The 16,481-nt window shown below is 51.4% G+C and overlaps 1 protein-coding gene across 1 annotated transcript in view; it reads right to left on the reverse strand.

Moving 5' to 3' along the window:
* boc (BOC cell adhesion associated, oncogene regulated) overlaps nt 1-16,481 on the reverse strand; it is an 82,952-nt gene that overhangs the window by 36,516 nt on the left and 29,955 nt on the right. The window contains 2 exon segments of the mRNA XM_061921161.1: nt 8,784-9,056; nt 13,103-13,224. Coding sequence (XP_061777145.1) covers nt 8,784-9,056; nt 13,103-13,214 — 385 coding nt within the window. The 5' untranslated portion in view covers nt 13,215-13,224.

Consider the following 16,481-nt stretch of genomic DNA (forward strand, 5'->3'; position numbering starts at 1 on the left):
GTGGTGGTCTTCAGAAGGACCAGGAGTTAGTTAGGTAAAGAACATGTGGTGGTCTTCAGAAGGACCAGGAGTTAGTTAGGTAAGGAACATGTGGTGGTCTTCAGAAGGACCAGGAGTTAGTTAAGTAAAGAACATGTGGTGGTCTTCAGAAGGACCAGGAGTTAGTTAAGTAAAGAACATGTGGTGGTCTTCAGAAGGACCAGGAGTTAGTTAGGTAAAGAACATGTGGTGGTCTTCAGAAGGACCAGGAGTTAGTTAGGTAAAGAACATGTGGTGGTCTTCAGAAGGACCAGGAGTTAGTTAAGTAAAGAACATGTGGTGGTCTTCAGAAGGACCAGGAGTTAGTTAGGTAAGGAACATGTGGTGGTCTTCAGAAGGACCAGGAGTTAGTTAAGTAAAGAACATGTGGTGGTCTTCAGAAGGACCAGGAGTTAGTTAGGTAAGGAACATGTGGTGGTCTTCAGAAGGACCAGGAGTTAGTTAAGTAAAGAACATGTGGTGGTCTTCAGAAGGACCAGGAGTTAGTTAAGTAAAGAACATGTGGTGGTCTTCAGAAGGACCAGGAGTTAGTTAGGTAAAGAACATGTGGTGGTCTTCAGAAGGACCAGGAGTTAGTTAGGTAAAGAACATGTGGTGGTCTTCAGAAGGACCAGGAGTTAGTTAAGTAAAGAACATGTGGTGGTCTTCAGAAGGACCAGGAGTTAGTTAAGTAAAGAACATGTGGTGGTCTTCAGAAGGACCAGGAGTTAGTTAAGTAAAGAACATGTGGTGGTCTTCAGAAGGACCAGGAGTTAGTTAAGTAAAGAACATGTGGTGGTCTTCAGAAGGACCAGGAGTTAGTTAGGTAAAGAACATGTGGTGGTCTTCAGAAGGACCAGGAGTTAGTTAGGTAAAGAACATGTGGTGGTCTTCAGAAGGACCAGGAGTTAGTTAAGTAAAGAACATGTGGTGGTCTTCAGAAGGACCAGGAGTTAGTTAAGTAAAGAACATGTGGTGGTCTTCAGGAGTGCCATGTCAGATAAAAGGTGACAGAATGTGCTCTTCAAATCTTGCCAGTCCTAATGAATCCTGTTAAACATGATTTTGGGGGTCCCGCTCTGTGGGAAGTGGGTTACCATGGGGCCATGTGCTGATTACCATGGGGCCATGTGCTGATTACCATGGGGCCATGTGCTGATTACCATGGGGCCATGTGCTGATTACCATGGGGCCATGTGCTGATTACCATGGGGCCATGTGCTGATTACCATGGGGCCATGTGCTGATTACCATGGGGCCATGTGCTGATTACCATGGGGCCATGTGCTGATTACCATGGGGCCATGTGCTGATTACCATGGGGCCATGTGCTGATTACCATGGGGCCATGTGCTGATTACCATGGGGCCATGTGCTGATTACCATGGGGCCGTGATTACCATGGGGCCATGTGCTGATTACCATGGGGCCATGTGCTGATTACCATGGGGCCGTGATTACCATGGGGCCATGTGCTGATTACCATGGGGCCGTGATTACCATGGGGCCATGTGCTGATTACCATGGGGCCATGTGCTGATTACCATGGGGCCGTGATTACCATGGGGCCATGTGCTGATTACCATGGGGCCATGTGCTGATTACCATGGGGCCGTGATTACCATGGGGCCATGTGCTGATTACCATGGGGCCATGTGCTGATTACCATGGGGCCGTGATTACCATGGGGCCATGTGCTGCCGGGGCCCCGCAGACACAAAGTCTGCACAGCAAAGACACCCATCTCACCTTTGACCCCCTAAAGCCCCGCCTGAGTGGGGTCAAAGGTGAGAGGTGTCAGAGCTAAAGGTTAACTGAGAGCAGGACAATATTTCCTTCTTGGAGCAGTTTTTGGACCTGTTTCAGCCCAGAGAACAAACAGACCTGCTTCAGCCCAAAGAACAAACAGACCTGCTTCAGTCCAAAGAACAAACAGACCTGTCTCAGTCCAAAAAACAAACTGACCTGCTTCAGCCCAAAGAACCAACAGACCTGTCTCAGTCCAAAAAACTAACTGACCTGCTTCAGCCCAAAGAACAAACAGACCTGCTTCAGCCCAAAGAACAAACAGACCTGCTTCAGCCCAAAGAACAAACAGACCTGCTTCAGTCCAAAGAACAAACAGACCTGTCTCAGTCCAAAAAACAAACTGACCTGCTTCAGCCCAAAGAACCAACAGACCTGTCTCAGTCCAAAAAACTAACTGACCTGCTTCAGCCCAAAGAACAAACAGACCTGCTTCAGTCAAAAGAACAAACAGACCTGCTTCAGTCCAAAGAACAAACAGACCTGCTTCAGTCCAAAGAACAAACAGACCTGCTTCAGTCCAAAGAACAAACAGACCTGCTTCAGTCAAAAGAACAATCAGACCTGCTTCAGCCCAAAGAACAAACAGACCGACCTGCTTCAGTCAAAAGAACAAACAGACCTGCTTCAGTCCAAAAAACTAACTGACCTGCTTCAGCCCAAAGAACAAACAGACCTGCTTCAGCCCAAAGAACAAACAGACCGACCTGCTTCAGTCAAAAGAACAAACAGACCTGCTTCAGTCCAAAGAACAAACAGACCTGCTTCAGTCCAAAGAACAATCAGACCTGCTTCAGTCCAAAGAACAAACAGACCTGCTTCAGTTTCCCTTTGCTAAAGTCTTGTTCCTCCACATTGCTGCTATCTGCACACCTTCCTCCTCCACATTGCTGCTATCTGCACACCTTCCTCCTCCACATTGCTGCTATCTGCACACCTCCCTCCTCCACATTGCTGCTATCTGCACACCTTCCTCCTCCACATTGCTGCTATCTGCACACCTTCCTCCTCCACATTGCTGCTATCTGCACACCTTCCTCCTCCACATTGCTGCTATCTGCACACCTTCCTCCTCCACATTGCTGCTATCTGCAAAACTTCCTCCTCCACATTGCTGCTATCTGCACACCTTCCAACTCCAGACCCCAAGATTCCTTCTGCACACCTTCCTCCTGCTCCATCTCTCAGGTGTGTGCGTGCATTCTGCACACGACTCAGTGGCTTCACATTCTGTACCTGGGGAACTGCACCGGGGGTACCACAGAGGGGGTACTGCACCGGGGGTGCCACACAGGGGGTACTGCACCGGGGGTACCACACTGAGGGGGCTGCACCGGGGGTACCACACAGGGGGTACTGCACCGGGGGTACCACAAAGGGAGGGCTGCACCGAGGGTACTGCACCGGGGGTCCTGCACCGGGGGTACTGCACCGGGGGTACCGCACTGGGGGGGGCTGCACCGGGGGTACTGCACCGGGGGTACTGCACCGGGGGGACTGCACCGGGGGTACCACACTGGGGGGGCTGCACCGGGGGTACTGCACCGGGGGTACCACACAGGGGGTACTGCACCGGGGGTACCACACTGGGGGGGCTGCACCGGGGGTACCACACAGGGGGTACTGCACCGGGGGTACCACAAAGGGAGGGCTGCACCGAGGGTACTGCACCGGGGGTGCCACTCAGTGGGTCCCACAGGCACTTATCAAGTTTACTCTGCACGGGTTGTGAACCATGGGGTGTTAGTGCTCACATGGTAGGGACTCTACCACCTTCATGGAGGTGACTCCTGGACTACATTTACTCTACAGGCCAACATGGACCAAGTGTCTATTTTTTTTACAGACCACAAGTCAAATGTGATCTTTAGCAGACCCAAGCACACATCCCAATGTGGCCCCAATGTCAGACATGTTTGAGGGGTTTGGAGGATTAGAGGGGACATGTTATAGGGGACGGGTGTGAGAGGACACCTTTGAGATGACAGGTTTGAGCGGACGGGTTTGAGGGGACATTGTTGGCGGGCAGAGTAAGCCGTTTGGTCATTTTTCAAGAAGTGGTAGAGTTGTGTTCAATGATACAACAAGGACTTTTTTAGTCAGGGACTACTGGAATCCTTGAGGAGACTGAGGGCCACAAGTGGTAGAGTTGTGTTCAATGATACAACAAAGACTGTTTTGGTCAGGGACTACTGGAATCCTTGAGGAGACTGAGGGCCACAAGTGGTAGACTTGTGTTCAATGATACAACAAAGACTTTTTTGGTCAGGGACTACTGGAATCCTTGAGGAGACTGAGGGCCACAAGTGGTAGAGTTGTGTTCAATGATACAACAAAGACTGTTTTGGTCAGGGACTACTGGAATCCTTGAGGAGACTGAGGGCCACAAGTGGTAGAGTTGTGTTCAATGATACAACAAAGACTGTTTTGGTCAGGGACTACTGGAATCCTTGAGGAGACTGAGGGCCACAAGTGGTAGAGTTGTGTTCAATGATACAACAAAGCTCCTCTCTGAGCTGCTACCTTACCATGGTAGAGGAGTTTGTGTGTCCCAATGATCCTAGGAGCTATGTTGTCTAGGGGCTTTCATGCCCCCTGGTAGGGTCTCCCAAGACAAACAGGTCCTAGGTGAGTGATCAGACAAAGAGCAGCTCAAAGACTTCTATGGAATTACAACAAAATGAACCCAGATTTCCCTCGCCCGGACGTGGGTCACCGGGGCCCCGCTCTGGAGCCAGGCCCGGAGTTGGGGCACAATGGCCTGGTGGTCGGGCCTGTCCCCATGGGGCCCGGCCGGGCACAGCCCGAAGAGGCAACGTGGGTCATCCCTCCAATGGGCTCACCACTCATAGCAGGGGACATAGAGGTCGGGTGCATTGTGAGCTGGGCGGCAGCCGAAGGCAGGGCACTTGGCGGTCCGATCCTCGGCTACAGAAGCTAGCTCTTGGGACGTGGAACGTCACCTCACTGGGGGGGAAGGAGCCTGAGCTAGTGCGTGAGGTAGAGAAGTTCCGGCTGGATATAGTCGGACTCAACTCGACGCACAGCAAGGGCTCTGGAACCAGTTCTCTCGAGAGGGACTGGACCCTCTTCCACTCTGGCGTTGCCGGCAGTGAGAGGCGACGGGCTGGGGTGGCAATTCTCGTTGCCCCCCGGCTCAAAGCCTGCACGTTGGAGTTCAACCCGGTGGACGAGAGGGTAGCTTCCCTTCGCCTTCGGGTGGGGGGACGGGTCCTGACTGTTGTTTGTGCTTATGCACCAAACAGCAGTTCAGAATACCAACCCTTTTTGGGAACACTCGAGGGAGTACTGGAATGTGCTCCTCCGGGTGATTCCCTTGTCCTACTGGGAGACTTCAACGCTCATGTTGGCAACGACAGTGAAACCTGGAGAGGCGTGATTGGGAAGAATGGTCGCCCGGATCTAAACCCGAGTGGTGTTTTGTTATTGGACTTTTGTGCTCGTCACAGTTTGTCGATAACAAACACCATGTTCAAACATAAGGGTGTCCATATGTGCACTTGGCACCAGGACACCCTAGGCCGCAGTTCCATGATCGACTTTGTAGTTGTGTCATCGGATTTGCGGCCTTATGTTTTGGACACTCGGGCGAAGAGAGGGGCGGAGCTTTCTACCGCTCACCACCTGGTGGTGAGTTGGCTGCGATGGTGGGGGAGGATGCCGGACAGACCTGGCAGGCCCAAGCGCATTGTGAGGGTCTGCTGGGAACGTCTGGCAGAGTCTCCTGTCAGAGAGAGTTTCAATTCACACCTCCGGGAGAACTTTGAACATGTCACGAGGGAGGTGCGGGACATTGAGTCCGAGTGGACCATGTTCCGAACCTCTATTGTCGAGGCGGCTGATTGGAGCTGTGGCCGCAAGGTTGTTGGTGCCTGTCGTGGCGGTAATCCCAGAACCCGTTGGTGGACACCAGCAGTGAGGGATGCCGTCAAGCTGAAGAAGGAGTCCTATCGGGTTCTTTTGGCTCATAGGACTCCAGAGGCAGTGGACAGGTACCGACGGGCCAAGCGGTGTGCAGCTTTAGCGGTCGCGGAGGCAAAAACTCGGACATGGGAAGAGTTCGGGGAAGCCATGGAAAACGACTTCCGGACGGCTTCGAAGCGATTCTGGACCACCATACGCCGCCTCAGGAAGGGGAAGCAGTGCACTATCAACACCGTGTATGGTGCGGATGGTGTTCTGCTGACTTCGACTGCGGATGTTGTGGATCGGTGGAGGGAATACTTCGAAGACCTCCTCAATCCCACCAACACGTCTTTCTTTGAGTAAGCGGTGCCTGGGGAATCTGTAGTGGACTCTCCTATTTCTGGGGCTGAGGTTGCTGAGGTAGTTAAAAAGCTCCTCGGCGGCAAGGCCCCGGGGGTAGATGAGACCCGGCCGGAGTTCCTTAAGGCTCTGGATGCTGTGGGGCTGTCTTGGTTGACAAGACTTTGCAGCATCGCGTGGACATCGGGGGCGGTACCTCTGGATTGGCAGACCGGGGTGGTGGTCCCTCTCTTTAAGAAGGGGGATCAGAGGGTGTGTTCCAACTATCGTGGGATCACACTCCTCAGCCTTCCCGGTAAGGTTTATTCAGGTGTACTGGAGAGGAGGCTTCGCAGGATAGTCGAACCTCGGATTCAGGAGGAACAGTGTGGTTTTCGTCCTGGTCGTGGAACTGTGGACCAGCTCTATACTCTCGGCAGGGTTCTTCAGGGTGCATGGGAGTTTGCCCAACCAGTCTACATGTGCTTTGTGGACTTGGAGAAGGCATTGGACCATGTCCCTCGGGAAGTCCTGTGGGGAGTGCTCAGAGACTATGGGGTATCGGACTGTCTTATTGTGGCAGTCCGCTCCCTGTATGATCAGTGTCAGAGCTTGGTCCGCATTGCTGGCAGTAAGTCGGACACGTTTCCAGTGAGGGTTGGACTCCGCCAAGGCTGTCCTTTGTCACCCATTCTGTTCATAACTTTTATGGACAGAATTTCTAGGCGCAGTCAAGGCGTTGAGGGGTTCCGGTTTGGTAACCGCAGGATTAGGTCTCTGCTTTTTGCAGATGATGTAGTCCTGATGGCTTCATCTGGCCGGGATCTTCAGCTCTCACTGGATCGGTTCGCAGCCGAGTGTGAAGCGACCGGAATGAGAATCAGCACCTCCAAGTCCGAGTCCATGGTTCTCGCCCGGAAAAGGGTGGAGTGCCATCTCCGGGTTGGGGAGGAGACCCTGCCCCAAGTGGAGGAGTTAAAGTACCTAGGAGTCTTGTTCACGAGTGGGGGAAGAGTGGATCGTGAGATCGACAGGCGGATCGGTGCGGCGTCTTCAGTAATGCGGACGTTGTACCGTTCCGTTGTGGTGAAGAAGGAGCTGAGCCGGAAGGCAAAGCTCTCAATTTACCGGTCGATCTACGTTCCCATCCTCACCTATGGTCATGAGCTTTGGGTGATGACCGAAAGGATAAGATCACGGGTACAAGCGGCCGAAATGAGTTTCCTCCGCCGTGTGGCGGGTCTCTCCCTTAGAGATAGGGTGAGAAGCTCTGCCATCCGGGAGGAACTCAAAGTAAAGCTGCTGCTCCTCCACATCGAGAAGAGCCAAATGAGGTGGTTCGGCCATCTGGTCAGGATGCCACCCGAACACCTTCCTAGGGAGGTGTTTAGGGCACGTCCAACTGGTAGGAGGCCACGGAGAAGACCCAGGACACGTTGGGAAGACTATGTCTCCCGGCTGGCCTGGGAACGCCTCGGGATCCCCCGGGAAGAGCTAGACGAAGTGGCTGGAGATAGGGAAGTCTGGGCTTCCCTGCTTAGGCTGCTGCCCCCGCAACCCGACCTCGGATAAGCGGAAGATGATGGATGGATGGATGGATACAACAAAGACTTTTTTGGTCAGGGACTACTGGAATCCTTGAGGAGACTGAGGGCCACAAGTGGTAGAGTTGTGTTCAATGATACAACAAAGACTGTTTTGGTCAGGGACTACTGGAATCCTTGAGGAGACTGTTTTTCTGAGACATGATCCATTGCTTCAGTCCTCAAGTGGTTCTGACTTGTCAAGCAATAAATATTTCTGTTCACAGGACCACATATCCAACTCCATCCCGTCCTCCAGTCAGACATTCAAATATACGAATGTCTCCCGAGTCCACCACGGCCCCCTAGTCCCACTTGTTTCCCGAGTCCACCATGGCCCCCTAGTCCCTCATGTCTCCCTTGTCCACCTCGTCTCCCTTTTCCCCTAGCCTCCCTTGTTTCCCGAGTCCACCAAGTCCCCCTTGTCTCTCTTATCCCTCATAGCCCCCATGTCTCCATTGTCCCCCAAAACCTTCTTGTGGGGGCCAATGTGGGATCTGAGCCGAGGATGTGGTTGTGGCTTGTGCAGCCCTTTGAGACGTTTGTGATTAAGTCAACTTTGATTGATTGATTTATTGATTGTCTTCCTTGTCCACCACGTGCTCTCAAGTCCCTCAACAAGGCACCAGAAGTTCTGCTGAGCCCAGCTGGTGGACTTTATGGGGGGTTTCGCTGTTCTGGGAGCAAATTGGTGGGAGTCCAAGTCCCTCTTTCTGTTCGGACTGGCCCCTGCCCCCGGGTCTCTTTCATTCCTGTGGTTCAGGTTACACTGCTCCAGACCCCCTCGCAGTCCCATGATGCATATCAAATATACACAGTCTGCACATGTAAAGCCAGTTAGGCCACGCACCGGCAGGGAGAGTAGAAATGGTAACAAGAGTACAAAATGGTAGAAATGCACAGTTGTACTTTGAAGTAATCGAGAATGTCTTCAAGCAGAGAAAATAAGTTGTTGGACAAACTATAAACAAGTCAAGGGTCCAGTGTGTGTGTGTGTGTGTGTGTGTGTGTGTGTGTGTGTGTGTGTGTGTGTGTGTGTGTGTGTGTGTGTGTGTGTGTGTGTGTGTGTGTGTGTGTGTGTGTGTGTGTGTGTGTGTGGCTGTTACTGACCGGCTGCAGTGACGTGGGCGGGCACGCTGGCCAGGGCTCCGGCGAGGGTGCTGACCACACACTGGTAGCGACCCAGAGTGGCGTTGGCGAGGGCGGCGATGAACAAGCTGCCGGGCAGAAGCACCACGCCCAGATCCCCGCCTATCAGCTGCTGGCCGTTGAGGCGCCAGCTGATGTTGGCGGAGGCCGGCCGGGCGCCACACCGCAGACGCACGCTGCCTCCCAGCTTCTGCACCACCGACTCAGGCTCTTCGGTGAACTTTGGGACTTGGTCTAGGAATGGACATTTTGCATTTATTCTTCAAATCATTTATTCTGTTACAGGTGTCCACTCCTTGAGGTGTGTTCCAGGGGAGGACCTGACCAGATGACCACTCCTAGAGGTGTGTTCCTGAGGACCACCTGACCAGATGACCACTCCTAGAGGTTTGTTCCAGAGGAGGACCTGACCAGGTGCCCACTCTGAGAGGTGTGTTCCAGGGGAGGACCTGACCAGGTGCATACTCCTTGAGGTGTGTTCCAGAGGAGGACCTGACCAGGTGCCCACTCTGAGAGGTGTGTTCCAGGGGAGGACCTGACCAGGTGCATACTCCTTGAGGTGTGTTCCAGAGGAGGACCTGACCAGGTGCCCACTCTGAGAGGTGTGTTCCAGGGGAGGACCTGACCAGGTGCCCACTCTGAGAGGTGTGTTCCAGGGGAGGACCTGACCAGGTGCATACTCCTTGAGGTGTGTTCCAGAGGAGGACCTGACCAGGTGCCCACTCCTAGTGGTGTGTTCCAGAGGAGGACCTGGCCAGGTGCCCACTCCTAGAGGTGTGTTCCAGAGGAGGACCTGACCAGGTGCCTACCCCTAAAGGTATGTTCCAGAGGAGGACCTGACCAAGTGCCCGCTCCTAGAGGTGTGTTTCAGAGGACCACCTGACCAGGTGCCCACTCCTAGAGGTTTGTTCCAGGGGAGGATCTGACCAGGGGCCCACTCCTAGAGGTGTGTTCCAGAGGAGGACCTGATCAGGTGCCCACTCCTAGAGGTGTGTTCCAGAGGAGGACCTGACCAGGTGCCCACTCCTAGAGGTGTGTTCCAGGGGAGGACCTGACCAGGTGCCCACTCATTGAGGTGTGTTCTAAGGGAGGGCCTGACCAGGTGCCCACTCCTAGAGGTGTGTTCCAGGGGGGGACCTGAGCAGGTGCCCATTCATTGAGGTGTGTTCCAAGGGAGGACCTGACCAGGTGCCCACTCCTACAGGTGTGTTCCAGAGGAGGACCTGACCAGGTGCCCACTCCTAGAGGTTTGTTCTAAGGAGGACATGGCCAAGTGCCCACCCTTAGAGGTGTGTTCCAGAGGAGGACCTGACCAGGTGCCCACTCCTAGAGGTGTGTTCCTGAGGACCACCTGACCAGGTGCCCATTCTGAGAGGTGTGTTCCAGGGGAGGACCTGACCAGGTGCCTACTCCTAGAGGTGTGTTCCTGAGGACCACCTGACCAGGTGCCCATTCTGAGAGGTGTGTTCCAGGGGAGGACCTGACCAGGTGCCCACTCCTAGAGGTGTGTTCCTGAGGACCACCTGACCAGGTGCCCATTCTGAGAGGTGTGTTCCAGGGGAGGACCTGACCAGGTGCCTACTCCTTAAGGTATGTTCCAGAGGAGGACCTGACCAGGTTCCCACTCCTAGAAGTGTGTTCCAGAGGACCACCTGACCAGGTGCCCACTCCTAGAGGTTTGTTCCAGAGGAGGACCTGACCAGGTGCCCACTCCTAGAGGTGTGTTCCAGAGGAGGACCTGACCAGGTGCCCACTCCTAGAGGTTTGTTCCAGAGGAGGACCTGACCAGGTGACCACTGCTAATGGTGTGTTCCAGAGGACCACCTGACCAGGTGCCCACTCCTAGAGGTTTGTTCCAGAGGAGGACCTGACCAGGTGCCCACTGCTAGAGGTGTGTTCCAGAGGACCACCTGACCAGGTGCCCACTCCTAGAGGTTTGTTCCAGAGGAGGACCTGACCAGGTGCCTACTCCTTAAGGTATGTTCCAGAGGAGGACCTGACCAGGTGCCCATTCCTTGAGGTGTGTTCCAAGGGAGGACCTGACCAGGTGCCCACTCCTAGAGGTTTGTTCCAGAGGAGGACCTGACCAGGTGCCCACTCCTAGAGGTGTGTTCCAGGGGAGGACCTGACCAGGTGTCCATTGCTAGTGGTGTGTTCCAGAGGAGGACCTGACCAGGTGCCCACTCCTAGAGGTGTGTTCCAGGGGAGGACCTGACCAGGTGCCCATTGCTAGTGGTGTGTTCCAGAGGAGGACCTGACCAGGTGCCCACTCCTAGAGGTGTGTTCCAGAGGAGGACCTGACCAGGTGCCCACTCCTAGTGGTGTGTTCCAGAGGAGGACCTGGCCAGGTGCCCACTCCTAGAGGTGTGTTCCAGAGGAGGACCTGACCAGGTGCCTACCCCTAAAGGTATGTTCCAGAGGAGGACCTGACCAAGTGCCCGCTCCTAGAGGTGTGTTTCAGAGGACCACCTGACCAGGTGCCCACTCCTAGAGGTTTGTTCCAGGGGAGGATCTGACCAGGGGCCCACTCCTAGAGGTGTGTTCCAGAGGAGGACCTGATCAGGTGCCCACTCCTAGAGGTGTGTTCCAGAGGAGGACCTGACCAGGTGCCCACTCCTAGAGGTGTGTTCCAGGGGAGGACCTGACCAGGTGCCCACTCATTGAGGTGTGTTCTAAGGGAGGGCCTGACCAGGTGCCCACTCCTAGAGGTGTGTTCCAGGGGGGGACCTGAGCAGGTGCCCATTCATTGAGGTGTGTTCCAAGGGAGGACCTGACCAGGTGCCCACTCCTACAGGTGTGTTCCAGAGGAGGACCTGACCAGGTGCCCACTCCTAGAGGTTTGTTCTAAGGAGGACATGGCCAAGTGCCCACCCTTAGAGGTGTGTTCCAGAGGAGGACCTGACCAGGTGCCCACTCCTAGAGGTGTGTTCCTGAGGACCACCTGACCAGGTGCCCATTCTGAGAGGTGTGTTCCAGGGGAGGACCTGACCAGGTGCCTACTCCTAGAGGTGTGTTCCTGAGGACCACCTGACCAGGTGCCCATTCTGAGAGGTGTGTTCCAGGGGAGGACCTGACCAGGTGCCCACTCCTAGAGGTGTGTTCCTGAGGACCACCTGACCAGGTGCCCATTCTGAGAGGTGTGTTCCAGGGGAGGACCTGACCAGGTGCCTACTCCTTAAGGTATGTTCCAGAGGAGGACCTGACCAGGTTCCCACTCCTAGAAGTGTGTTCCAGAGGACCACCTGACCAGGTGCCCACTCCTAGAGGTTTGTTCCAGAGGAGGACCTGACCAGGTGCCCACTCCTAGAGGTGTGTTCCAGAGGAGGACCTGACCAGGTGCCCACTCCTAGAGGTTTGTTCCAGAGGAGGACCTGACCAGGTGACCACTGCTAATGGTGTGTTCCAGAGGACCACCTGACCAGGTGCCCACTCCTAGAGGTTTGTTCCAGAGGAGGACCTGACCAGGTGCCCACTGCTAGAGGTGTGTTCCAGAGGACCACCTGACCAGGTGCCCACTCCTAGAGGTTTGTTCCAGAGGAGGACCTGACCAGGTGCCTACTCCTTAAGGTATGTTCCAGAGGAGGACCTGACCAGGTGCCCATTCCTTGAGGTGTGTTCCAAGGGAGGACCTGACCAGGTGCCCACTCCTAGAGGTTTGTTCCAGAGGAGGACCTGACCAGGTGCCCACTCCTAGAGGTGTGTTCCAGGGGAGGACCTGACCAGGTGCCCATTGCTAGTGGTGTGTTCCAGAGGAGGACCTGACCAGGTGCCCACTCCTAGAGGTGTGTTCCAGGGGAGGACCTGACCAGGTGCCCATTGCTAGTGGTGTGTTCCAGAGGAGGACCTGACCAGGTGCCCACTCTGAGAGGTGTGTTCCTGAGGACCACCTGACCAGGTGCCCATTCTGAGAGGTGTGTTCCAGGGGAGGACCTGACCAGGTGCCCACTCCTAGAGGTTTGTTCCAGAGGAGGACCTGACCAGGTGCCCACTGCTAGTGGTGTGTTCCAGAGGACCACCTGACCAGGTGCCCACTCCTAGAGGTGTGTTCCAGAGGACCACCTGACCAGGTGCCCACTCCTAGAGGTTTGTTCCAGAGGACCACCTGACCAGGTGCCCACTGCTAGTGGTGTGTTCCAGAGGACCACCTGACCAGGTGCCCACTCCTAGTGGTTTGTTCCAGGGGAGGACCTGACCAGGTGCCCACTGCTAGTGGTGTGTTCCAAAGGAGGACCTGACCAGGTGCCCAGGTGTTGGCACAAAGAGATCTTAGACTGACTCACCAAGGATGGCGGTGCCGCTCTGCAGGCAGCACAGCAGTACTGCACCTAGTGCACACACCACTGGAGCACTTCTCTTCTTCATCCATGGAGTCCAGTCTCGCTTTCCTGACATCTTCCATGCACTGGAACACACACACACAGCACACTTTAGTACACTCAATAGTCACACACACACACACACAGCACACTTTAGTACACTCAATAGTCACACACACACACAGCACACTTTAGTACACTCAATAGTCACACACACACACAGCACACTTTAGTACACTCAATAGTCACACACACACAGCACACTTTAGTACACTCAATAGTCACACACACACACAGCACACTTTAGTACACTCAATAGTCACACACACACAGCACACTTTAGTACACTCAATAGTCACACACACACACAGCACACTTTAGTACACTCAATAGTCACACACACACACAGCACACTTTAGTACACTCAATAGTCACACACACACACAGCACACTTTAGTACACTCAATAGTCACACACACACACAGCACACTTTAGTACACTCAATAGTCACACACACACACAGCACACTTTAGTACACTCAATAGTCACACACACACACAGCACACTTTAGTACACTCAATAGTCACACACACACACAGCACACTTTAGTACACTCAATAGTCACACACACACACAGCACACTTTAGTACACTCAATAGTCACACACACAGCACACTTTAGTACACTCAATAGTCACACACACACAACACACTCTTTAGTATACTCAATAGTCACACACACACAACACACTCTTTAGTACACTCAATAGTCACACACACACACAGCACACTTTAGTACACTCAATAGTCACACACACACAACACACTCTTTAGTACACTTACTAGTCACACACACACAACACACTCTTTAGTACACTTACTAGTCACACACACACAACACACTCTTTAGTACACTTACTAGTCACACACACACAACACACTCTTTAGTACACTTACTAGTCACACACACACACAGCACACTTTAGTACACTTACTAGTCACACGCACACTAGTCACACGCACACAACACACATTATTAATATTACACCACACATTGTACAGCATTAATAACAGAGTATCATCACAAGATGAGACATTAGATGAGTGTACAGTATGTACAGTATTATTAAGACAGTAAACAAGTGTACAGTATGTAGAGTATTATTAAGACAGTAAACAAGTGTACAGTATGTACAGTATTATTAAGACAGTAAACAAGTGTACAGTATGTACAGTATTATTAAGACAGTAAACAAGTGTACAGTATGTACAGTATTATTAAGACATAAACAAGTGTGCAGTATGTAGAGTATTATTAAGACAGTAAACAAGTGTACAGTATGTACAGTATTATTAAGACAGTAAACAAGTGTACAGTATGTACAGTATTATTAAGACAGTAAACAAGTGTACAGTATGTACAGTATTATTAAGACAGTAAACAAGTGTACAGTATGTAGAGTATTATTAAGACAGTAAACAAGTGTACAGTATGTAGAGTATTATTAAGACAGTAAACAAGTGTACAGTATGTAGAGTATTATTAAGACAGTAAACAAGTGTACAGTATGTAGAGTATTATTAAGACAGTAAACAAGTGTACAGTATGTAGAGTATTATTAAGACAGTAAACAAGTGTACAGTATGTACAGTATTATTAAGACAGTAAACAAGTGTGCAGTATGTACAGTATTATTAAGACAGTAAACAAGTGTACAGTATGTACAGTATTATTAAGACAGTAAACAAGTGTGCAGTATGTACAGTATTATTAAGACAGTAAACAAGTGTACAGTATGTACAGTATTATTAAGACAGTAAACAGGTGTACAGTATGTACAGTATTATTAAGACAGTAAACAAGTGTACAGTATGTACAGTATTATTAAGACAGTAAACAAGTGTACAGTATGTACAGTATTATTAAGACAGTAAACAAGTGTACAGTATGTACAGTATTATTAAGACAGTAAACAAGTGTACAGTATGTACAGTATTATTAAGACGGTAAACAAGTGTACAGTATGTACAGTATTATTAAGACGGTAAACAAGTGTACAGTATGTACAGTATTATTAAGACGGTAAACAAGTGTACAGTATGTACAGTATTATTAAGACAGTAAACAAGTGTACAGTATGTACAGTATTATTAAGACAGTAAACAAGTGTACAGTATGTACAGTATTATTAAGACAGTAAACAAGTGTACAGTATGTACAGTATTATTAAGACAGTAAACAAGTGTACAGTATGTACAGTATTATTAAGACAGTAAACAGGTGTACAGTATGTAGAGTATTATTAAGACAGTAAACAAGTGTACAGTATGTACAGTATTATTAAGACAGTAAACAAGTGTACAGTATGTACAGTATTATTAAGACAGTAAACAAGTGTACAGTATGTACAGTATTATTAAGACAGTAAACAAGTGTACAGTATGTACAGTATTATTAAGACAGTAAACAAGTGTACAGTATGTACAGTATTATTAAGACAGTAAACAAGTGTACAGTATGTACAGTATTATTAAGACAGTAAACAGGTGTACAGTATGTAGAGTATTATTAAGACAGTAAACAAGTGTACAGTATGTACAGTATTATTAAGACAGTAAACAAGTGTACAGTATGTACAGTATTATTAAGACAGTAAACAAGTGTACAGTATGTACAGTATTATTAAGACAGTAAACAGGTGTACAGTATGTACAGTATTATTAAGACAGTAAACAAGTGTACAGTATGTACAGTATTATTAAGACAGTAAACAAGGTTTCCAGTGAAGAAAACAGAGTATTTGGTGGTGAGGTCACATGGTCAACAAACAAAGGTTGTGGCTTCTGTGGCACACAACCTTGGACAGCTGCTCCTAAAACCTGAACCCAGCACCTGTGGCCACTGTGGGGACTGCTAGACCACAGGATGGACCCAGACCGCGACATCCACTCGGACCGCAAAATGCACCCGGACCACAGGATGGACTCGGACCGCGAGATGCATTCGGACCACAGGATGGACCCGGACCACAGGATGGACCCGGACCACAGGATGGACTCGGACCGCGAGATGCACTCGGACCGCAAGATGCACCCGGACCACAGGATGGACTCAGAGAGCAGGATGGACTCAGAGAGCAGGATGGACTCGGACCGCGAGATGCACTCGGACCGCAAAATGCACCCGGACCACAGGATGGACTCAGAGAGCAGGATGGACTGAGAGAGCAGGATGGACTCAGAGAGCAGGATGGACTCAGAGAGCAGGATGGACTCGGACCACAGGATGGACTCAGAGAGCAGGATGGACTCAGAGAGCAGGATGGACTCAGAGAGCAGGATGG

This window comes from Nerophis ophidion, linkage group LG15, assembly GCF_033978795.1.
Source record: "Nerophis ophidion isolate RoL-2023_Sa linkage group LG15, RoL_Noph_v1.0, whole genome shotgun sequence".
Lineage (NCBI taxonomy): Eukaryota > Metazoa > Chordata > Actinopteri > Syngnathiformes > Syngnathidae > Nerophis > Nerophis ophidion.